General features: G+C 44.1%; 1 protein-coding gene across 1 annotated transcript in view; it reads left to right on the forward strand.

The window, feature by feature from the left end:
- MYO16 (myosin XVI) overlaps positions 1-25792 on the forward strand; it is a gene marked incomplete at both ends in the record, with an annotated part of 497659 nt that overhangs the window by 37651 nt on the left and 434216 nt on the right. Inside the window, one exon of the mRNA XM_080689777.1 lies at positions 14489-14559. Within this exon, the coding sequence (XP_080545903.1) occupies positions 14489-14559 (71 nt within the window). The remainder of the gene's footprint in view (positions 1-14488; positions 14560-25792) is intronic.

Raw genomic sequence — 25792 nt, forward strand, 5'->3', positions numbered from 1 at the left:
CAATCCACATCATCATCTTTTCCTATTTCATACACAGTTGAATTGCTCACTGTTTAGAATTTCTCCCAATATCATCGTTATGTGATCTGTGCAAAGATGATTGGATTTTTGAGCACAGGTGAGGCCTACATGGAACCTCTCCACGTTCCTGGGAACCTCAGAGTCACGTCTCCCGTGGGTTTTACCATCAGATGTACATCATTGGCTCTGAGGAGTCGGGGTCAGCTGAGGTAAAGCCTGGGCTCCCTGAGGCCTCCTGCTTTTCTCCTGGATCGGAGCATCCCAGGAAGGGTCAGGGGATAAAGAGTATACAGACTCTTTTTTTATTAAAGCATCTCCTGAAAAGATATTTTAGCAATAATACACGTTTTGGAGTCAGCAACGTGAGTGGTAAATCTCACGCAGTGTCTTCATGGAACTTAGTGGTATCATCCAACTCAAATCCATGTCTATGAGCTTTGCTTCCTCACCAGCTAAGTGGGGATTAAAGTGAGCTGGTTTACAAGCTTGTTAGAAAGACTGGTAGTCAGATAGATATTTGATACATGCAGTTTTCTTCTTTTTGTGTGTGTGTGAGTCTGGGGATGGAACCCAGGAGCATTCGTCCTCCGAGCTACACCCCCAGCCCTATTTTTTATTCTTTATTTTGAAACAGGGTCTCACTAAGTTGCAGAGGGCCTCACTAAGTAGCTGAGGCTGTCCGTGAACCGTGATCCTCTGGTCTCAGCCTCCCGAATGCTGGGATTACAAGCGTACGCCACCACGCCCGCCTGCAGTTTTCTTCTTAATGAAATATTAAAGGATCACTAAAAATATGTTGTCTTTATACTTATTACAACTAATAATTACTAAAAGGTATAAGTAAGCTATTGCAATAAAATACCATGACAGTTTAAAAACCTGATGTTACAAACTTTGAGATTATATGTTGTGGATATGACATTTGAATTTGGACTGGATTTTATTTTAATATTTCATATACGTTTTAAACCTGCTAACTATGTTATTGGTGCTTTGATTTTCAAAATTTTGGGTTATACCACTATTTTTATCATTAAAAAAATCTTCAGTATGGTTTAGTTGTTTAAATAAAGAATTGTAAGTTTAATTATTTTAATATGTTCATATTTCCCTTTAAAGTTTAATATATGGACTTCTTAAAAATCATATTGATTTTTAATTTAATAATTTAAAAAACCCAAATCTGATAATAAAATCATGTTACAGCAGTTAAACCATTTTACTTAAATTGCCAATAAGGATCTTTAAGTGAATCAGAGATATTTTAAATTATCTTTTCAATTATCACATTTGGTAAGAATTCAATTAACTTCCATTGTTCAAACTTACCTGTGCTGAACTCAGACAAATCTTCTGTTTTCTCTTTTCTTGCCTTTTTTCTTGCCTGTGGTCTTTGTAGATTGAATGAGTGTAGTGTACATCTACAGTCTCTGAAATACAAAGATACATGCTAACTAGCATCAAAGAAGTTGAAGCTGAGGCGCTCACAGGATCCCAGCCCGCACTTTGAGACAAGACCAAGCTGACAGGCCTCTGGTCTCTTCATTTCCAAAGGAAAAGAGCCCGTTAATTGAACAGGGAGGGCAGTTTGGCATAGAAACAGCACTCAAGTAAGATTCCGCATCTCTCAACGTAGAGTGGGGACTGAGGATGTCTTGTGTATCCCTCATAGCATAATGAATTTTGTCCAAGCCTCTGTGAACCTTCTGAGTGTGAATAAGAGCCAGCTCTATGCCTTCGCCCCATTCCCTCCCAATATCATTTAAAACCCTCACTTTACAACTTAGCAAGTCCAGTGCCTTTCAACGGAAGCTCAGGTTCCGTTAAGGTAAAGGTCAACACCAGTGCTGTGAAAGGTAGATACAGCACGGCTCAAATCACAGTAGACTCTTGCAAGCTTTTCTGATATTCAGACCATGGTAGAGAGGTGCGGCCGGTGGAACGACCAGCCTTTGGTCAGCCTTCCGCATTCTTTTGTCATCTTTCCTTCCGTTTGCTCTCCTCTCTGCCACAGTGTTTATAATAATCCTCTCTCGTGGTTTGGGTGTAGAATCCCACTGTAAGAGCTCGTGTATTTTGGACGGGATTGGATCATGAGGGTTCTGATCTCATCACCAGGTTAGGCCATTGAAGGGCTAGTGGACTTGCTGGGTGGTAAGGTAGGCAGGCCGGGGTGCTGTACGAGGTGTAGTTTGGGGATTATACACGTCCCTTGTCCCCTGTCCTTGTTCTCTCTGCTACCCCACCACGCCTGAGCTCTGTAGACATGACCCTGCCTAACCTGAACTGAAACTTCTAAAACTTCCAGAACTTTGAGCATACAGATCTTCCTTTCTCTACATTGTGGTCATCAGGTATTTTGAGTCAGAGCAGGAAGAACGCCGACTGAACCTTCCTCCTAATTTCTTTTGCAAGTCATTTCCACCTTTTTATTCCCACTTCCGATCTCACTTCTGCCCAAGAACTGGGGGAAGGGCCGCTTGCAGACAGATGATGATGTGCTTTTGTTGTGTTTGTTTGTTTTGATCAAGCTCTTCTCAGTCTCTAGTAGAGAACCATTATTACTGAATATTTATAGTCCTTCTATCTTTTTATTTATTCCTCCAGGTTCAGATCCCTAAATTAATGGCAATGTGAGAAAATAACCTATTATCAACAAGCACATTTTCCACAGATTTTTTTCTGGGCAGAACTGAGCTAAGGTTCTGAGCTAAGGTGGGCAGAGGTGAGCTGGGACTGGGCCGGTCTCCTCTTGCCTGACTGTGAGCGCTTCCACCCGGGGCTCAACCCGCAGCGCCTCCTCTTCCCCTCCACACACACCGCACTCCTTAGCATCACCTTGAGGGCCCAGGGGCTCTGCCAGGCCATCTGAGGAGCCGCCTCCCACTACCTGCAGGGACCTGACCCCCTTCTATGCTGCTTTGTTCCCAGAGTTTTGCAAGGTAACCTCACAGCACTTTTCATCTTCATCCTCTCCAATTTCATCCCACACACGCCCCCTGCTCTCTTTCTCCTCTGCATTTACTGAAATACACCAGGTCTCCTGGTTTTTATCTCCTGGTGCCCCCGTTCAAAGCTGTTTTCTACTCTCATCCTCTGCTTTGGGCCTGTACCAAAAAAAATTCTAATAACCAAGAATCTACCAAAAATCCCCCTCCACTCTTCTTTATTCCTCTCCTTGTTTTCCTACCTATTGTCAATAAAAATTGCCCCCCAGATACTCAAGACTGTTACTTTTTCCTTTTATTTACATGCTTGTTTTTATGAATTGCTTTGGACAGTTTTATTTGGTGCACGTGGCTCTGTAAGAAGTCATCACACTCTGAGTGTCTTAAAACACACACTTACCCTCTCACAGCACCCTGGATAGGAGCCAGGCACAGCCGGCCCTCTGCTCCGGCTCTTTAGAGGCCATGGGGGGTGCTCATGTCAGGGCTTCCCTGGAGAAGAGTCCACTCCCAGGCTGACCACTTCTTTGTGCTTTGGGACTGTGGGTCCAGCTCCTTGCTGGGTACAGCCCACCCTCTGCTCCCAGGAAGCTTTCCAGCTCCCAGCAGCATGGTGGCTGGTGATTGAAAAACCAGCCTGGAGCAGAAGTCTCTAGAAGTCATCCTGATAGACCAGTCAGGAAGCGACTCCTACCACCTGGCCATGTTCTGTGGGCCAGGAGCAAGTCCCAAGTCCTGCCCACACTCAAGGGAAGGGAACAACAGGATATGAACAGCAGGAGGCGGGGATTGCCAGGGAGGGGCACCCCAGAGTGAGCCAACACCCATGCCTTCTCCACGGTGGAGCTCTGGCAATAAAGGACGCACACATTCTCTGATTTGTGATCATTCAACTTGCGGTTTCCCAACATAGTGACAACTCTGGAGCAGTCAAGGGAAGCCTTGAATTTTGAAACCTGGTCTTTTCCTGGATTAGCAGTGTGCAGCCCAGTACCCCAGCTACAGGTAGCATGGTGAGGAGGAGGGACAGTGACACTTTGCATCACGGCCTGCTGCTGAGCCAAGGTTGCATGAACAGGTGCATTAGACACACTATTTTGAGCCCATGGTGGGTTCTTTTGTGTGAGGGTACTGAGGTTCAGACCCAGGGACATTCTACCTCCGAGCTTCACCCCAGCCCTACTTTATTTATCTGTTTTTGAAACAGGGTCTCAATATGTTACTGTGTGCTGGCCTCAAACCTGCAACCTTCTTGTCTCAGCCTCCTGAATATTGGGGTTATATGTGTGTGCCATTGCAGCTGACTTGACGAGGTTTCTTGATGTAATCCTTACATACATGAAGGAACAACTGTGTATTAACGTATTCTTTTTTTAGCATTCTAGTGTATACATACACATGACTTCTGTTGATCCTTTAAATTCCACATCCATAAAATCAATTCAGAATTATTTTATTAAACTAAACATTATTTTTATATAAATTTCTTTATCAAATTGCCTTAACTACGAATTCGTTTTTAAAGAACCCTTTAGAATTAAGTGACTGAATTATAATTCATAGTATTTTAACTCTTACTATTAAATGTTCTGAATGTCAGCTTTGAAGGAGAGATCTACAGCTGATACGTAATGTTCCCAGTGAGTAAAACTGTCCTCTAAAATTCTGCATTTTAATTGTTATTTTGGTAGTGATAAGCAAGTAGACAATTAACTCACTCCATCAAAAGATGTACAAGCATGCTGTATTACTCACCGGATCTTTGATTCATGCCATGGCTTAAGTCTTATTTTACTATTATATTTTATTTTAGGTTGGATTCATGCCATGGGTTTCAGTCTTATTTTACTATTATATTTTAGGTTTGATTCATGCCATGGGTTAAGTCTTATTTTACTATTATATTTTAAGTAAGAAATCCTTTCAATATTGATTCTCAGTTACCTTTTTTTAGGACAGAGGTCTATTGAAAATAGCATTTAGAAGATATTCCTTGTATGATCAAGTTGGAAGATTAAAAAATCTCTTGGAAGAAAAATAAAAATCTTGAAATTATTTTAAAGTATAGGCACATTAGATATAAGACTAGAATATTAAGCATACCCCAAAGGTTTCCTTAAATATGAAAACATGTTGAAATAATTAATAAACCTACATAGTAGAACACAACCACCTTTACATAATGTGGGCATGTATGATTCTGTAACTTTTGCTCTGCATATTTGCACCAATTTGCTAATTAAACCACTTGAAACTGGTTATTTTGATAATCAGGAGTGATTATAATCAGTAAAATTCAAATAAGTATATGTGCCCAAGATATTGGCTGCCTCTCTCTTTATCTGCCTGCCCCCCACCCGGCTGTGTGTGTGTGTGTGTGTGTGTGTGTCTGTCTGTCTGTCTGTCTGACACACACACACACACACACACACACACACACACACACAGATTCCATGCAAGTTTGGGCTTCTGTGCCTAGGAGGCTTCCTCTCTGAAGCTTTCTCCCATCCCCCTCTTGTCCTGGCCTTTCCTGTGGAGTAAACATCCATCTCTTCTCCTCTGAGTGGTTCTGTCTGCAGTCCATTGCGTGACTCACCTGTTGTACCATTTTGCATTTTCCTCTGCCTTTATCTAACAGCTTTTCTGATGTCTTCTGGGTCCCTTTATTGTGTAGGGAAGTTGTCTGTCTGATTTCTTCTTGTCATTTTTAATTCCTAATCTCCTAGGCAGTCCTATCCTGACAGTCAGCTGTAGTCTAGACTGTGGCTTTCAATGTATTAAGAGCTTTGAAGATGCTAAGTCATTTTGATTCAATATAAATAAAAAACATTATCTTAGTTGGGGATTATCTGTTTTTTATTACATATATAATTTTTCCATAAGCCTGGGTGGGCGATTACAATCTAGAAATACTTTTTGTTGGGGTGAAAACAAGATTCTAGTCTAGCTAGGAGTGGTGGCGCATACTTGTAATTCCAGCACTTGGGAGGAGGAGACTGAGGGATCATAGTTTGCGGACAGCCATGGCTACTTAGTGAGGCCCTTCGCAACTCAATGAGAGCCTGATTCAAAAAAATAAAAAAAGACTAAAAAAACAAAATAGGACTGGGGGTGTAGCTCTGAGGTAGAATGTCCATGGGTCTCATCCCTGGAACCACATACACACACAAAAAATATCCTAGTCTAGAACAAAAATAAAGCTTCTTATAAATTCAGGTGCAACTGGATTAGTAAATTAAGCTTAAAGAAGATATTTAAAGATAGTTAGATATTTAATTGATTTCCATAAGGCAAAGTCTTCATAAATAAAATAGTATAAATGCTGTTTATCCATTTTAATACTATTTGCATATTTTGTTTCAAGTTCACATTGACTAACAATTTACTTTTTGTCTTTTTTGGGCAGCATTCATCAATGTGGCCAAATCTCAATGTTCCACATTTCTGTTAATAATGAAATAGTACGTGCAATATCCAATGCTTCTGAAAAGAAATACATTTCTGGGTATTCCTTTTCTTTCTTTTTTTTTTTAAAACCGTTTACCAGATAACATCATAGCCTTGTAGGGTGCCTTCTGAAAATGTCTGCAGGCTGGGTGTGGTGGCACACGATAATATTTGCAGTACTTGGAAGGCTGGGACAGAAGGATCACAGGCTTATGGCCAGCTTCAGCTACTTACTGAGGCCCTCTGCAACTTAGTGAGACAGTGTTTCAAAAAGAAAGAATAAAGGATAAGTCTTGGAGTGTAGCTTGGAGATTGAACGTCCCTGGGTTCAATTCACATTTCTGCAAGAAAAGAAGGTATGAAATTTGGAGGAGAGGAGTTATGGTAGATTAGGTTTTTATACCTAAGAGATCAAACTTCTAATCACTATTATACTATGGTATAGCTAAGCATTTTCATATGCTCCATATCACCACTCTGTCTTCTTTGCAAAAAATACAGCTTTTATTGCAGTTGTAGAACTTGTTTAGTTTTAACATAGTGTATTATAAATTCTTACTGATGTAAGCTTTCTAATATTCTGCTTCACATATCATAGTAGTACAAGTCATCGATGTTGAGTTTCTATTTGATTTTTGTATGGCCATTTAGTAGAAAAGATGCTTGTACAGCCTAAATACATATGGGGCTCATGAAAGTGTCTTTGTTGTGTTTTAATTTTTACAGAAAATATTATTTCATAAGTGGTCTGCCAATATTTTTTTCCAATATTGTAAATAATGGAAGGAAACATTGAAAACCTGGGTGACCTGAGTACTCTAGATAAAGTAGAGAGGTGTGTGTGTGTGTGTGTGTGTGTGTGTGTGTGTGTGTGTGTGTGTGAAAGAGAGAGAGATTGGTTTGTATTAGAAATAATCATTCTCTAACATAAATAGTTTGGTCCTTTGAGAATTCCCTGCTGTTTATACTTCAGGATTTATTTGATCTTCAGCCTGGGCGGTGGAGGGTGGAATTGTTCAGCAATTCCTGTCACTTGCTTAGTCCCTGTCATTTCTAACTAAACAAATCCTTTGTGGTCTGAAGCCAGGTGACTTTTGCTGTCCACACTGATCATTTGGTGGTGTATTTAATGAACAAAAGCAGGCTAGGAGAAGAACTGGAATGATTAAGATTGTCAAATATTTGAACTTTAAGGAAAAATATAGAGGGAACAGGACCTTGGACCAGAGTGTGACCAGCTGCCAACACAGGAAATACCCCTGTGCCCACAAAAGCAGATCTGGTTTAGTGTCTCTAAGCTGACTGAAAGGCATTGCCTTCAGTAACAGCATTCTAGAATCTCCCTGAAGCCCAGCTCATTTAACCCTTGCTGTGGACTTTTCTGAACCCCTTTCAACATTTAATAATGAAATTTTAGAGCCGGGCATAGTGGCACACGCTTGTAATACCATCATTTGGGAGGCTGAGATAGGAGGATTGCAGTTTGCAGGCAGCCTCAGCTACTTCTTAGTGAGGCCCTTTGCAACTCAGTGAGACCCTGTTTCAAAATAAAGAGTAAAATTAGGGCTGGGGGTATAGCTTGGAGGTAGAATGCCCCTGGGTTCCATCCCCAGGACCACACACAGAAAGAGAATTTTTAAACAAAGAACATCATGAATCAAGTGTAACTGTTCAGTATATTTAAGCTAATCCAGACTTGGGCACCAGGAAAAGATTTCCCTTTATTACCTGCTCCTTAAATAATGATAGCCATCATGTGTCTTTTGTATTTCCTTGCTTTTTCATGAAACATAAATGTCCTCAGCACTTTGGAATTTGACAGAGGTATTTAGAATTCACCAATGTAATCTAGATAGCCTCACACAATATCGTATTTGAGAAAAATGGTTAAGACACAGACTGGAAATGGGTTAATTAAAATAAATTATTTATCATGAAAGGATGGTATATTGCTGACATTGCCCTCACAGACATATTGTTCCTGTGAAGATCTGACAGCGCTGGATTTTTCTAGCAGCTTCTGCGGTGTGGCCAAGGTTCCTCTGGGAAGGAGTGGGTTCTCTTGGGTTTGTCGTGTGCTGAGGCCTCTGGCAAATATTGAAACTGCCATTGGTAGTTTCCTGGGGAGGGGCAGCATTCCTGTTTCTCCCTCAATGTGTCACATGGTGCAGATATTTCTACAGGAGCTTCTCTGGTGACAACAGTTACTATCCTCAGAAGTATCTGCAGATACTTCTGAGGATAGAGGAAAAATATGTGCGTATTGAGGCAAAAATAAAAATAGTGATTGAACCAGAACCTGGGAATGAGATCAAATCACAACCTAACAGCATGTGGTTACTAGGCTGTGGGTTGAAGCTTGTGTCCAGATTGGTGCTGTACCTGAACCAGCTCCAGCCCCGTGAGTCACTTCAGGGTGATCAGATAGAACCTATAATTCCAGCTATTCTCCCTGGTCCTTCTGAAGGCTCAATGTACACAGAGCTTGCACATCAGCAAACAATTCTAAATTCATATTATGCAGGGGAGGATTCATTTTTCCTGAAACTCATTCTCTTAGTACCAGAATCACTACAAACAAAAACAGGACTTATGCAAATGAAATTATTTTTATATCAGATGTTCTTTATAATGGTATTGTAAAACATAATCATGATAAAATGTATGTGGGTAAAGAAATTAATAAAATATAAGAACACTCCTGTTACGGTTTGAACATGGAATGTTCCCCAAAGGCTTGTGGTGGGGCTTGAGGGATGTGACCGGATCCTGAGGGCTCTGACCTCATCAATAGATTAATCCTCGATGGATCCGAAGCTGAATGTCCTCTTCCGGGAGCAGTGGATTCTGCAGGAAGTGGGGCCTCATTGGAGGGAGTGGGTTCTTGGGGTTTTGCCCCTGGAAACCATGTCTGGTTCTCTAGCCACTCTCTCCCTTTGTCTCTCAGCTGGTATTAACTGAGCAGATTTCCTCTGTCGCATCCTTCTCCCAGGGTATTCTGCCTTTCCTTGGGCCTGCAGCAATGGAGCCAGTGACATGGGAAGAAACCTCTGAACCCAGGAGCCAAAACACATCTCTCCACTTTTGACTGTTGTGACTAGTGCTGCTGGGAGCGTGGCTGTGGCAGTGTTCGCTGAGCACTGAGTCAGTCTCTGCTGGGCTTATGCATAGGAGTGTGTTTCTGGCTCCTATGATGATTATATGATTGTGCTGTGGTAGGCATCTGGTGCTATGAGATCCGAGGTTTACATCAGATATTACGAGCTCCGCAGGACTCTCAGGGCTGTATTCCAGCATAGATAAACTGTGGTGCTATCTCACGACACAAAAGAAAAGCTGGTCACCAGGTACACCATTGAGTTTGGCCATTGTTGGTGATACTGGGAACTAGACACTATTGAAGTCCCTTAGCCAGATTTTAGGGTGCCTTCTGGTGTATGTTTTACTGTACTAGCTAAGGATTCAGAACCTGAATGTTTATCTGTAAGTCAAGTCAAGCCTCCTACGCAGACATCTCTGTAGAGTCCACTGTCACTTGGGGAAGAGGCCACAGATGCTCAGTGCGGGCTGGCAGGGCTCCAGCAGAGGCACCGAGCGGGGAGGCCTGGGCCCCTCCACTCAGCTCCACATGGCTGGCTCCCCTGAGTGTCCCCTTAAGGAAATGTCACTGTCAACTCAAGTCACCTTGTGATCCGCTCCTTTATAGATGGGTAATTCTCCACAAACTTAGCAATCTTGAGGCTGTTACAATGCGATTCCTGTTGTGGTTTTGAGATTCTGCTCCTCTGGTGCTGCCCCTGGCTAAGATCATGATCCCTTGAGACTGGGCCTCCACACAAGTTCTGCATCCAGCTGTGCCCGGTGGCTCAGGCTCCACGTGCTCCCCAGAGACCCCTCTCCTTAGGAGGAAACCCCGTGCGGGTGGAGAGGTTCGAGAAGTTTTACAAGGTTATTGGGACAGTGTTAGACCCTAGGTACCTTAAAAGGAGTTCAATAAGTGCTCATATTATAAAGATGTGTCCCCTTTTTTGTGGTACTGGGTATGAAACCCAGGGACCTTCTACTTCCAGGCTATACCCCCAGACCTATTTTATATTTTATTTGGAAATAGGATCTCACTAAGTTGCTGAGGCTGGCTTTGAGCCTATATGGTTTTCCTGTCTCAGCCTCCCAAGTACTGGGATGACAAATGTGCGCCACCATGCCCGGCATGTCTCTTCTTTTTTAAAAACCTTAATTATAAGCTAATTTCTGTGCAAGTGACATTTTATGTTAATATGTAGGGATATTGCCAGGCATGTTGGTACACACTTGTAATCCCATCATTTGGGAGGCTGAGACAGGAGGATCACAGTTCACGGACAGTCTCAGCTACTTAGTGAGACACTTTGCAACTCAGTGAGACCCTGTTTGGCGTAGTTCAGAGGTAGAATGCCCCTGGGTCCCATCCCTAGTACTGGAAAAACAAAAATATACATATATAGGGATAGTCCAATGTCTGTGTTTAACCTTTGTGTGAATTATAAAGCGTTACACTCTCAGTTGTATATGTGAAGAATTTGCTGTTTCTTGATCTCATCGATAGTTGGTTTTATCCTTACCCATGGTGAAGAGGGGATGAAACAGTTAAATTTCAACCTGTGCTCCTCTCTGTCCAGTCTGATAACGTAAAGAGCCCTGTCAGAAACTAGACCTTTCTGGTCAGCAGAAGGCTGGTGCCTCCGCTCTCTGCCTCCCTGGTTGAGGCTGGGCTGGCTGGAGGGAGGAGGGCTTCTCTCCTGCATCCCTGTGGTGGGAAGGGCCCGGAGTCCTCTCCTGACCCCTCATTCCTGGACAGCTGTGTTTGCTTTCTTACCCATCTTATGGCTGCTCACTGCAAAGTGCTTGGGCTACAATTACCAGCTCCTGAGAGCCAACTCTTAAAATTTCAGGGACTTTTTGTGTCAGTTGTAAAAATTATAAAGTAAATACTCTAGACATGCAGTGCAGTAGTATTGAAAACAAGGTAATATTCACATCCCCCAAGCTCAGTGTTCTCCTTGGAATTAACTATTTCTCCTTCTTTCTCCTTTTTCTGTTCGATCAATTCCACACTTATTCAAGATGATACTGCTTTTTTTTTTTGGAAGTACTGGGGATAGAACCCAGGGACATTCTACCTCCGAGCTACACCCCCGGTCCTATTTTTTATTCTTTTTTTTTTAAACAGGGTCTCACTAAGTTGCAAAGGGGCTCACTAAGTAGCTGATGCTGTCTGAGAACCACGATCCTCCCATCTCAGCCTCCCAAATATTGGAATTACAGCCTGCATCACCACGTCCAGCTAATGTGGCTCAATTTTGGTTACTCATACTCTACAATTAAATTCAACATCTAACAGCTAGGTGTGTTCATCTGCTTTTTAATCCCTGTGACAGAAATACCTGAGACGTGTAACTTCAAGGAGGAAGGTTGGTTTGGCTGGTGGTTTCAGAGGCTCAGTCCAGGGCTGACCATCTCCAAGGCAGGTACATCACGGTGGCTGGGAATGCCAGGGGAGTGCTGCTCAGGGAAGCTGGAAGCAGAAACAAAGAGGGGAGAGAGGCAGGGACAAGAGTCCCCAAGGCCCTGCCCCATGCCCGGCTTCTTCAGCACGCCCTGCCTCTGCACCTCGCTGCACTGACCGCCAAGCTTTCTACGCATGAGCTTTGGGGTCAACATTCCAGTTCCACACCATAACAGGAGAATTTGAGATGATTTAGAATAAACTTTAAAATATAGTTTCTATGTGATATTCTCCTAGAGTTTAATCACCTACAGTTATTTTACTAATAGAAATATCAAACGATGCTGGCCAGGCCCCAGGAGGCGTGAGGAGCACGGTCCTAGGCTGGCTCACTTGCTTTTCATGGCGACCCCGTGGTGTGGGGCATCCAGCAGCTGTCCACTGTTTTACTGATAGAAGCTGACACCTAAGGTTAGGAGCTTCCCTATGGGCCCCGATGTCTTTCTATCCACCACCGAGCCCAAAACTATGAATTCCTTTCCCCTGTGATTTGTGATTCACTGTGGGCATGTCCAGTGGGCTCTGCCTAGGACCCTGCCTGCAGTTTACTAAGGATTAGTTTACCCTAATATGTTAGCTCGCATTGTGTTACTAGTGAAAACCAATCTCTCCTCCTCTAAGTACAAGTTGCTCTGTACAAGTGGTTTGTGGGCCTTAAAACACTATATAGATATTTAGTACAAGGTGAATTTCGTTTGCCATAGTCAGTGTTGGGGTAAATGTGTTACTTATCTTCTGAGGAAACTTTTGGAAAACTTCGACCGTGCAATGTCTGTTGTCCTGGATGGGATTTGGACATTAAGAGTCGGTGACATGCACATGGGGGAGAAGGAGGTGTGTCCTTTGATTTTGTGTGTGGGGTTCTTTCTACAGAGAAGTAGAGAGAGGGAGATTGAGAGCTCATCTCCACACCACGTTGCAGAATGGCATATTATGAAAGGAAAGGTGTTTGATGGGAAAGGGGTAGAAATTGGTCCCGTTCCACCAAGGACCCTCCACAGTAATGCAGCTGAGGTCTTGTGTGAGACACAGCTGGACAAAGGCACTCTGGTGGAAGGAAGGTATTCTGGGCTGGCACAAGATGGCGGCTGCATGGGCCAGGTCACTTCCCACGGTGGATGGACCAGTCCAGTGCCAGGTGGAGGCCTGCCTCCCTCACTTTGCCTCTGCACATGCACCAAGGGGCACGGCCTTGTTGGGGAGGGGCATGGCCTCTTTGGGGAGGGGCATGGCATCATTGGGGAGGGTCATGCAGGGGCAGCCACCACTGCCAAGATCTGCTATCTTCCCAGCTGTGTAGTTAAAGTTGGGCACAGCACTGAGAGTGTAGCTCTGAATGACAGCAAGGAATTGCGATTGGGCTGAATAGAGAGGAAGGGTCCTCGGGTCACATTTCAACTTACAGAGGAAAGGAAAGGAATGACAGTATGCCTCAGTGAGTCTGCTTTGAGCTGCTTTGTATGGTTATATGTTAGAATACAATAAGGGAGTAACTGTTGCTTTAATTATATTTTATGGAAAATACATTAATGGCATTTTACTTAAACTCTGATATAGCTGATAATAGCGGAGCCTGGTAGAGTGCGTTGGGAACCTAAGAACTTTTCCATAGGGCTTGGCATTAGCAGGACTTGGCTTATCAGAGAAAGCAGCACAGTCAATCTCTGAGTGCCCGTGGCATTCCTCGCACTAATGAATTTGCTTTTGCTGTTCAAATGGAAACAGAGGTCACCTTTCAGCTGTGAGCCTCTTCTGATAATTGGTATGTACTTTGCTCTCTGAGACAGTACTATTTGGATGTACATGGCTTTTTCCCTAACGGCCTGGTGAGAGTGCCGGACACCTTGGCAAAGACTAATGGCGCAAATGGAGGTTTATGCCCAAAATGTAAACTTTGATTTCTGTGAGCCACTAGGTCCTAACGAATATAAAACAGGAGAAGTCAGGAACCTGATGTCTCCAGGAACCCAGCGAAGTAATTTGCTTTTATTTATCTTTGTGTTGGGCAGAGGTGGCATAAACTTGACCCTTCAAGAGGATAAACCACAGACATCTGCCCCACATTCTCCTTTGCATGGTCCTAGTTGGTGTTGCATTGCCAAACGAGGAATATGTTTGACTGTGAAGAGAAACCCAGCAGTCAGAGATACAGGAAGTGTGCCGGGCGTGGTGGGCACGCTTGTGATCCCTGCACTTGGGAGGCTGAGACAGGAGGATCGCACGGGTTCGAAGCCAGCCTCAGCTACTTAGTGAGGCTCTCAGCAGCTTGGTGAGACCCTGTTTCCAAATAAAAAAAATAAAAAAGGTCTGGGAGTATAGCCCAGAAGTAGAAAGCCTCTGGGTTCCACCCCCAGTACCACCAAAAAAAAAAAAAAAAAATACAGGAAGTAAAATCAGACAAGGACGACTGCCTCTCCTTGGCTTTCCGATTGCTTGTGTTTTCAAAATTAATGCAGTGCTAAGGATCATGGTGTAGGGTGTGGAAGAGGTTTGCTTCAATGCCTTCTCCTCTCTCTCTCTTTTCCAGTGCTTCAACTCCTGAAGGAGGGGGCGGATCCGCACACTCTGGCTTCTTCTGGAGGCTCCTTGCTGCATCTGGTAAGAACTGGGCCCCTCGGTGCAGACCTGTCATACCCAGAGAAGAGAACCAGTGAAGGGCTCAACACCCAGTCACAGAACCCATATCTGAGAGACCACAGTCTTAAACAGTGACATTTCTTTTTAAAAATTTTTAAAATGCATACATATGTATATATTTTATTGGTGCATTGTAATCATGTACCTTAACGAGGTGCAGGATGGTAGAGCATACATGCACACGTCACTCATTTAGTCCTGACCCAGTTCCCACCCCATTCCCTCCCCTTCCTCCTTCTCATGTTTGGCTTAGTGACTGACTTTGAAAATGTCTGTGAATGTACAGCAGGTACATTAGGGAGTTTCCCTCTTCTCCCTTCCCATCCCTCTCAGTTAGGTCACCTTATTTGCTCATTTAAGGTTTCTGCTTCTTTGCCTAGACTTCCTCCTCTGACCCATTTCCTCCCTAGCTTCCACATTATTAGGGAGAGCATCCGATTTTTTACTTTTTGTGACTGACTAATCTCACTTAGCATAATGTTCTCCAGTTCCATCCATTTCCCTGCAGGTGATATGATTTTGTTCTTTATGGCTGAGTAAAATTCCATTGTGTACATAGCCCATAGTTTTGTAATATGTTTATCTATGGTTGGACATCTTCGCTGGTTCCATAGTTTGGCAGTTGTGAATTGTGAGGCTATAAACACATATATTCATGCATTAGTTTGGTTTTTTGGTTTGTATTATTTTGGGGAGATACCCAGAAGTGCTATTGCTGGATCATATTGTAGGTTTATTCCATTCTTCTGAGGATTCCCCATACTGTTTTCCAAAGTGGTCGCACTAATTTGTAATCAAATTAATGTGTTTAGATAATGAGTTGCACTTTCCTTTAGTCCTGCACTGAACTTGGTATGTAATCTTTAACAAATGTAGAGTCGTTGCCTTAAGAAGATGCTTTTAAAATTGGATATAATTCGCCGGGCGTGGTGGCGCACGCTTGTAATCCCCGCGCTTGGGAGGCGGAGACAGGAGGATGGCGCAGGTTCGAAGCCAGCCGTGCTGGCGTAAGAGACCCTGTTTCAAAAATATAAAATGGGTCTGGGAGTGTAGCCCGGAGGAAGAAGGGCTTCCAGGAACCCCAGTACCACCAAAAAAAAAAAATGGATATAATTCAAGGAACAAGTAAAATAATATTCTTTCAGTTATACAATGGCGGGTAATCATCATTTGCTTTATTTATTATGTTTAATTTTTTACTGGTGCATTGTAGTCATACATCTTAATGGCATAAAAGAGTTGGGAGACATACATGTACACATCAGCCAATTAGCCCTTACCCAGTCCTCATCCCATTTGCCCCCATCCCTCCTTTCCATGCTTGGCTGAGTGATTGATTTTGATGTGTTTAAGTACATCATGTGCTTTAGAGAGTTTTCTGCTCTTTAGATGGTCTTGCTCATGTAAGTGAATAAACTTACAGTTTGGAAGCAAAACAGGGAATGATTAAGAAAAAAACAAATAACTCCATAAATAAAAAATAGATTCGTGTGCAAAAAAATTTTTGCTAGCTTAGGTATAAAATTCAAGTATAATAAAAATTCAACAGTTATTTGATTTAGTAGTCTTTAGGACTTAAAAATAATAACAAGCTTTAAAAATACCAAAATAACATTAGAAAACAATCTAGTTTAGAGTTATCTACCAAGACTAAAAAATGCTGTATTTTTCACATTATAGAAAACTATTAGGGGAGCAGGTCACACACCAACCACAGGCTTTCTACGATCACTCGGTCACGATAACTTGATGGCAGTTTGAAATCATCCGTGAGCATCCTATTAGATCCATGATCTAGTAGGAACACTAGAAACCTGAATCCCACCCCCAAATCCCCAAAATTAATTGTTCTGGGATATAGTTTGACCATTGAGATATTTTTAAGACTGTCCAAGTGATTTGACTAGAGCCATGGTTGGGAAAACCTGCCTAAGGAAGAAATGGGTGCCTACAGCAGGTTCAAGAAATCTGAAATGCAAGTAATCACATTATGTGGTCAGCAGAACAGAAAAAAATGTAGGATGTTGATAGGACACAGTGTGCGGAGGAAGGTAGACAATTTCTCTCCCACATTGGAAAGAGACCGCAACCTGTCCCTTCTCATGAGAGTCTGGTTACGAAGCTGCCCATCTTAGCTCGGTTCACTGCACGGCTTACCTGGTCCTTGCATGGAGCGTGCCTCATCAGTCCTTAGATCACAGGCTTAACTAGAGGCAACTTCAGGGGCACTCTGGGTAGGTCTTTCTGTGGATAAGGACTCTTATCCTCTCAGCATTCTAGTGTGTTACTGTGTGGTCTTAGCATGTTAGCATGTCCCAGTGGAAGGGAGCCTTGTTCCAGGAATAAGACAGACTGAATCATTGCTGTCAATACCAGGGAAGAAGTGCCGTGTGTGTGTGTGTGTGTGTGTGTGTGTGTGTGTGTGTGTGTGTGTAAGAGAGAGATAGAGATAGAGATAGAGATAGAGAGAGAGAGAGAGAGAGAGAAAGGAGAAGGAGGAGGAGGAGGAGGGCAGGAGAGAGAAGCAAGGGGGAGGTGCTACCACTTCGCATATTTAATACAGTTGATCTTTATTGAACACATAAACCTCTTTCCTGTGAATTGGAAAATCCATTGCTTTCCTTAAGAAGATGAAATAATTTCCTTATTTTCTTGAAATAACGCAGCAAACTGCCATAACTCCTCACCTGGGCATCCACCACACTGAGACCCACTGCCTCTGCTCCAGGGGTAAATAGTCTCCTCACCCATCTCCCACTGACCTACCCTCTGGCTCCCCACAGGGCCCAGGTCATTACAGTCCCCCCTTCCAAATGCCTTTAGCTTCCCTTTTTACATAGCGAAGTCCTGCCTCTGACCTGTTCCCAAGCCCCACCCAACCATGATGACCCACTCACACCCTCCCTCCTCTCTCTGTGGCTCCTCAAGCCTCTGCCCCTTGGGCCTGCTGTCTCTTGCTATTTACTTAGAACTCACCTTCTCAGATACCCACATGGCCCACGTGCTCATGTACTGCAGGTCTCTGCTCAAATACTACATGCAAAAGCCCTTGCTGGCTTGTTAGTCAAGTTTGCTGCTCTGTGGCCAAGATACCTGACAAGAATAACTTAGAGGAGGAAGGTTTATCGGGGGCACAGTCCCTGGTCAGCTGCTCCATGGCTCTGGACCTGAAGGGAGGCAGATGTCATGGCAGAAGGGTGTGGTGGGTGGGGGGAAGCTGCTTGGCTCAGGGAGGCCAGGAAGCAGAGAGAGAGAGAAAGAAAGCGATGGGGAGAGAGGTGGAGGTGGGTGAGGGGTGAGAGAGAGAGGATGGGAGAGAGGTGGGGGAATGAGAAGGAGGAGAAGAGGGAGAAAGAAAGAAGGAGGAGGAGGAAGAGTGGAAAGGCGGGGAGAGAGAAGACAGGGAGAGAGAGAAAGAGAAAGAAAGGAAGAGGAAGAGAGAATAGGATAGAGAAAAATAGAGAATAGGGAAAGCAAAGAGAAGAGGGAGGAGAGGTGAAGAGAAAGGAGGGAGAGAGGAGAGAGAAGAAGGAAAAGAGGAAGAGAAAAAGGGGAAGGAGTAGAAGAGGGAAAGAGAAAGAAGGAGGAGGAGTAGAATGAGAAAAGGAGGAAGAGTAGAGGGAGGAAGGAAAAGAAGAGGAAGAGAAGAAGATGGAGAAAGGAGAAGAGGAGGAGAAGGAAAAGAGAGAGAGGAGAAGGAGGAGGAAGAAGAAAAGGAAGAAGAGAGGAACAGGGACTAAGATAAACCCTTCAGGGCCGGTCCGCAGTGGCCTCTGTCTTCAAGCCCTCTCACCTCCAATAGTCCATCAGTCCAACAGATTAATCCATGGGTGAGGTCCGAGCCTACATGACTCAGTTGTCTGAGAGCCCCACCTCTGAACCTTGCTGCACCAGGGACCATGTATGATCTTCTAGGGTTTTCCAGGCCCAGAACATAGCACCTGGCTCACTTCCAGGACATGGGTCCCACAGGAGTCCTTCCCAGGCAAGGCCATATCCATCTCTTCGTCTGTTCTCTTTGTTCCTTTATAGCATGAGGGCCACCAAAAAGTCCAGGGCCCGGTGACTGCTGTCTCTTACCACAGTCAGCTTCCGGAGAGAAGAGTTGCATGTTCATTACAGTTGCATCTGTGATGCCCAGGAGAGTGCCTGGCACCTTGAAGATGCCGAGTAGGTGTGTTGAGTGCATACTGAAGGAATGTCAATACTTAATTTATTTGCATCTGGCCCTGTGATAGCATTAGGGGTGGATAGATGCCATACACATCCTCTGCTCATCTGAGTTCAGTTTTCTGAGGAAGACAGTCTTGCTCACAGAGAACAGAAGATTTTAAGGAGATGAAAAGTCAGGGGGGTGAGGACACTGGGGCCAGGGGCAAAGTCTCTGCCACCCTTCTGCTCAGGTGTACTCCTTTTTTTTTTTTTTTTTTTTTGAGTACTAGGGATGTAACCCAGGGCGTTCTCCCTCCAAGCAACATCCCAAACCCTATTTTTATTCTTTATTTTAAAACAGGGTCTTATTGAGTTGCAAAGGGCCTCACTAAGTAGCTGAAGCTGTCCTTGATCTGCGGTCCTCCGGTCTCAGCCTCCAGAATGCTGGAATTACAAGTGTGTGCCACCCTGGCCGGCTTGGTATCCCCTTTTCTTGAGGTCTCTATCCTAAGATCCTGGCTTCTCCACAGATCTTATTACAATGAGTTACAGTTAATGGACACGTGCCTTTTGTTCCTCATTGCTAGAGGAAAATTTTTTTTTTTTTTTTTTTTTGTGGCACTGGGAGTGGAACCCAGAGGCTTTCTACCTCCGGGCTATACTCCCAGACCTATTTTATATTTTATTTGGAAACAGGGTCTCACTAAGTTGCTGAGAGCCTCACTAAGTAGCTGAGGCTGGCTTCGAGCCTACACGATCCTCCTGTCTCAGTCTCCCAAGTGCGGGGATTACAAGCGTGCGCCACCACGCCCGGCAAGAGGAAATTTTAAAAGCTGTGACTATTCAGAGACTTTCCTGTATCCATCATATGGTGTGTATTAAACACACGATGCAGAGTGAGCGAATGATAAAGGAAAGGACCGGAGGACATTAGAGCTGCATGGTTAAAGAGAAGGTCATGTTTTAGGTCCTAGTCACAGAGTTACCAAGACTGAGAAATAGCAGAAGAGCGAAATGAGAAAATCGCAGCGACTTGGTCGGCGGGGACGCTGGTGCAGGCCAGGCCAGCGCAGGCGTGCTGCGCGGTGCTGTGCTGCGGAGGCTGGGAGACTAGGACGAGGGAGAAGGAGCCTGGAAGACAAGCAGGAGACCGGGCGGCAGCCGCAGGAGCGAGGGCTCAGGGCAGGAGTCTTTTTCTGGGGTTACTGAGTAAATAAAAACAAAAGTAAAATTGCAGGTTGCCAGAGAAACAAAATTACAGGGTTTCAGAAGCCGTGGGCACTGAAGGAGGCAATTTAGCCATCGAAAGCGTCAACCGTGGGGCGCTCTCCCGGCCCCACCTCGTGCATCACGCAGCATCCTGCACTGCAACGCCTGAGGCCTCTTCAGGCTGAAGCCCTCGTTCCGCCCTCTCCCCTCCCTGTCCCGGGGGTGGGCAGCGCGTGGGCCTGAGCACAGGCTGCCCCGCCGCTGAGCCTGCCCACAGTTGTCCTGTTCAGCCCAAACCTTCACCCAGCACCACGTCCTGAGTGCAGAGCCCTGTAAGACGCTTCTCTTAGAAGTGCCAGAGAGGCTCTTATATTGGGACCTCTGAACATTTACAAGAAGAAAGACTGATATTTGAAAATAGGTTTGTGTTCCTTTTAGTGCGTTTTCCACAGACACATTTGGCCCGGTCCGTTTGTCTACTTGTCGCTAAGTAATTCATACATCAAACAGTTGGCAGGTGTCAAGTGCCACATGATGCGGGGGTGACGTGTGCACCCAGGAACTCTGACAATAGAGAGGGAGCCTCGGACTTAGCTGTCTACGGGAATTGTGTCTATGGAGTGGGGAGCAGCATTACATAGGCGTTACCAAAGTGTTCAGGGATTTATGCTGTTGTGTTAGTAAATGATCGATTGAGACGGAGCTCCCAGTGACGATTCATAGACGATCTGCAAACTTTTTAATTTTGTGGGACATGCTCAGCCTGTGGTCAAGCTTAGGTGGAATACTTTAGGAATAAGAAATACTCTTCCACTGAGTGATTCTAGTTTTTACCTAAAGGTAAGCATTTAAGCAGTAGGATTCTTGTAGCTGCTAAAAGTAATGAGCTACAATAAGAAAATATGGCCAAAACATGAATGTATCCTAAGTCAGCTTAAAGAATTAATGATTTTAATACATATGGTACAATCAGATGATATAGACTGATAGATGACAGACAGATGGCAGGTAAAAGATAAACAGATAACCCCTTAGACAGCAGAGAAAATATCTTGAAAGAGACAAGAATGTTTTGAAGGGACTCGTATTAGGAGGTAAGAGCGAGAGTGTTTCATTTTTACTGTTCCTTTTTACATGTGATTTCAGCATTGTAACTAATAGGCCTGTTTCATATAATGCCAGAGATAATACACAAATAATTAAGGCTATATTTTGTTCAACATTTAAGTGTTAAGTAATGTAATAGCTTTGTTCCTCTTATGAGAAAATATGTTGCCCTTATCTGGGCTTTGTCGTAAGTTTCTGTCCAGTCCCAGGTGCTGGAAAAGGCAGGAGTAAGTACCGACTCGCTGCAGTAGAGACTGTACAACCACCTTTGTCCTCAACAGTGAGCAAAGATTACTGTGCTTGCCTCGCTGCTCCAGAAGGAAAAGGGCACACCCTTCAGGGCACATTCTAGCAAGAATCGCAGCAGAGCACCGGGTGCCCACTCCAGGGGTGTTGGTGTGGAGTTCCTGTGCCGTGCTGTGGGCACCCACAGGCACCTCAGCAGGAAGCAGAGGGGCGAGGGGGCAGGGGGCCAGGGAATGGGCAATGGCCTCACGCAGCTCAAGTGCTGGTCAGCGGGAAGTCAAGCGGCTGTGGACAGTTTGGTTTCCCAGGGAGGCTAAAGAGGATTCAGATTCCTGACTGGACTTGGTTTTTTAAAGCCCAACATCTCTGTTAGGAGAACCCATAACATTTCACAATCTAGGACTTTAGTACCCACTGAATCCTAGGCGAGCATCACGACTGCGCTTGGGTCTGTTTATATCATGACCACCTTCACGGCACACATGACTTAGGAGAAGAATCCCAGCAGAAGAGCATAGTATAATAATTTCTGGAAGTTTCCCTGAAAGAGGATTGAGTTTCCATTTTTCCATGAATATGCCATTTGTGCCTGCCCATTTAGTCAACATCAAATAACAAATGAATTTACCAGCTGGATGGTTTTTGTTTTGCTTTGTTTATGCAGTACTGGGAATGAAACCCAAGGGCATTCTACCTCTGAGCTGCAGCCCCAGTCCTATTCTTTTTTTATTATTCTTTATTTTGAAACAAGTTCTAAGTTAAGGAGGGCCTTACTAATAAGTAGCTGGGATTTTCTGTAATCCTCCTGTCTCAGTCTGCCAAGTACTGGGATTACAAGTGTGCGCCACCACTTCTGGCTTTCTGTTGTTGTTTCAGACTTTTTTTATTTGGATATCGCTACAACAAGGGAACCCAATCTGCTGGGAATCAGAACCCATTCTTGACAGGCCAAAGGCGGTTACCAAAGGCATTTTTCGGGAACTTCACATAGGACTGTGTCCACCTTAGGGGTAACTTGGCATCAGCAAGCTTTGCAAGCACAGCTGCGGAATCCTTAACCGGCCTGCTCTGGGCTCCCCGCTCACCGGGCCTGCAGCTCACTCCCCTCCTCGGCTCGCTCACTGACTGCCTTGAATGCAGGCTGTTGGTAAGGGCTGGCACCTCCTGTGTGGCGCCAGCCTGGCCTCCTCAGCACTCGGCACTAGGCAGGATCGTAGGCCCTTACTCAGTGGAGACCACGTGAACAGTGCAGCCCCAGCCCCTCTGCCCTTTCTTAGATTGCTCCTGGTCCCGAAACGCCAGCTCCTGTGTCTGTTTCTTCTTCGTCTTCATCTTTGTCTTCGCCTTCTTTTAGTGTGCACTTAGGTCCATTTGATTTCATGTCACTTAATCTTCAATGAAGTTGGTTTTTAAAATTATAACTAAATGTAAGAGCCAGAAACGGTAGTACTGGCTACAGGAGTAAATGGTATTACTCCTGAACTTCCAGAGATTTAGGAAGCTGAAGAAGGAGGATCACAAATTCCAAGCCAGCTGAACAAATTAAAGGAGACCCTGTCTCAAAGTAAAAAGATAATTAAGAAAGAATACTGGGGACATAGCTCAGTGGTAGAGTGCATTTGGGGTTCAATTCCCAGTATTGCAAAAAAGTAATTAAATTAATTTCACTATTTTTCTTTTTTATGTATCTTAATGGGGTACAAGATGGCAGCGGCCACCTGGGCATGGTGGCGCACGCTTGTAATCCCAGCACTTGGGAGGCTGAGACAGGAGGATCGCACAGGTTCGAAGCCAGCCTCAGCTACATAGTGAGGCTCTTGGCAACTTAGTGAGACCCTGTTTCCAAATAAAATATAAAATAGGGGTGGGAGTATAGCCCGGATATAGAAAATCCCCAGGGTTCCACCCCAGTACCACGCACACACACACACAAAAAAAAAAGATGGCAGAGGCCTACAGGCACACATCACTCCCTGAGCCCTCCCCACTGCCCACCTCATTCTCTCCCTCCGTGCTGCCCATGTTTGGCTTAGTGATTGACCTTGATGAGCTTGTGAATGTACATCATGTACCGTAGGGAACTTCTCTCTTAAATTTACTTTTTAACTGATATAAAATTGTTCCTGTTAATGGAGGATCATGTGGTGTTTCAATACAAGTAGACAGTGTATAGTGTTGCAATCAGGTATAACACATTGATTTCCTCAGATATCTATCTTTTGTTTTTTTTTTTTTTTTTTTTTGGTGGTACTGGGGTTCCTGGAAGCCCTTCTACCGCCGGGCTACACTCCCAGACCTATTTTATCATTTGGAAACAGGATCTCTTAAGCCAACGAGGCTGACTCCGAACCAGCGTGATCCTCCTGTCTCCGCCTCCCAAGCGTGGGGATTACAAGCGCGCGCCACCACGCCCAGCTCTATAATTTGTTTTTAAATTATTTTATTTGTGCCTTAACCGAGAGGCCCCAGTGTCTCATTTTGCATGGTTTTGTGGAAGTTCTGCTTGGCGTCTGAGAGGTGGAGGGTGGGGCCACTGAGGACATGGCTGCAGGCTGCTCAGTGGCGTCAGAGCTGGGTGAGCATGACGAGCGCGGGGACTTACTCATTTTCCTGGTGATGTGAAGTGTCATCAGAAATTAGCCGGAGCTATCGAGAGCAGCCGCACTGGGAAGAAGATTTGCTACCTTGAAGAACATCGTTTCTAGGGAGAATTAACAATAATATTGTAAGAACATTGTAGCTGGAATGTTCACCTGTCATAATCTTTTCAGACAAGTGTGATTAGAAAGTATTTATTGCTGTCAAATTATTATTCATAATCCTCTGAGATGTGAATCTTAAGTCGCATCACTGGAGAAGGGTTGATACCACGTTCAGCCTTGTATCTAGTTAACTTTTTTGTGAAATATATTGAAAATCTAAGTCTCAAGTACCTTTGAATTATAAATGCGGAGACCTGAGGTGCCGGCCAAGGGCACCTTGACAGGTGCAGAAGGAGGTCACATCCTTGTTGACGCTGCAGTGAGCTATCAAAAGATGAAGCGACTATCAAAGTAACTCTGAATATCAAAGTAACTCTTTGCATATGAATCTCATAGAATAAATTGAATGGAATCGAGGTTCCGCGCTCTAAAAACAACTTACTGAACATCCATACCCTCACCTTATCTTCTCGGCCATCGTTCCCCAACCCAAAGCAGCGTTGGCGAGTGGGTCACACCTCGCATGGCCAGGTTCCCAATGGCAGCGACTCTCCTGGTACTGACACAAGGACTAAGAACATCAGATGCACAAAGATGTTAGTTGGAAACAAACTATTTTATCACACTGAACACATTTGCGATCATTGGAATCAGTATCTGTTAATACCTGTGTGGATGTCATATGGTGACTTTCCATTATATTTACTGTAAACTCTTGAGACCCCCAGGCAATGGGGGGGGCATGGTGTTATCACAAAGATTTTCTTCTAAACCCCTTTGGAACTGTTGTAATTTTAGATTTTACGTTTTTCACTAGTTTCCATTATGTCTGCCATGCAAGGTGTAAATCAAAAGCATTTTTATGCTAGGCATGGTGGCACATATCTGTAATCTAGTACTTGGGAGGCTGAGACCAGAGGATCACGGTTGTTGGGCAGCCTCAGCTACTTAGTGAGACCCTCTGCAACTCAGTGAGACCCTGTTTCAAGATAAAGAATAAAAAATAGGTCTGGGGTATAACTCAGAGGTAGCATGTGCCTGGGTTCAGTCCCTAGCAACACACACACACACACACACACACACACACACACACACACACACACGAGTTGTCTCAGTACAATTTGTTGAAAGAACCCCCTTCTGCTGCTGAATTGCCTTTGTGACCTTCTCAAATATGCATTGATGTATTTATCTCTAGACCCCTTTTGTCGCAATTTATTTGACTTACACTGATTACTGTAACATCACAGGCCTAGAAGTTAGCTGACTTGACCACCGACTTTGTCTTTAATAAGAGATACTGGGGCTATGCTAGGTCCTATGCGTTAACTTCTGTGTTTTAGATTCAGTCTTTCAGTTTCTCCAGAAACACTGGTTAGAATTTTGTTTGTGTTTGATTGTAGATCAGCTTGATTGGGATTAGTTAGTAATACATAGCCTTTGACCTCAAAACACAGTCTACATTTTCCTTTTTTTAAATTTTTTTAAATCTCTGACTTAAATTTCTTTCAAAAGATGCCCAGGAGTGATGCCTGCATATCCAAATTATAGAACGGATCTAGGTGTCCATCAACAGATGAATGAAGTGTAAAACTGAAAAATACACAACGACATTTTACTCACCCGTAAAGAAGAACAAAATGTAATGGACATAGAGAACATTCTGCTAACTGATAGGAGCCAGTCTCAGAACGTGAACCGTATATTTTCTTTATGTGGAAGCTAGAGAGAAATCGGGTGTAAAAGAAAGCTCAGATAAAGGAGTAGAGACTCCCGTG

Source organism: Muscardinus avellanarius (genome assembly GCF_963383645.1).
Source record: "Muscardinus avellanarius genome assembly, chromosome: 2".
Classification (NCBI taxonomy): Eukaryota; Metazoa; Chordata; class Mammalia; order Rodentia; family Gliridae; genus Muscardinus; species Muscardinus avellanarius.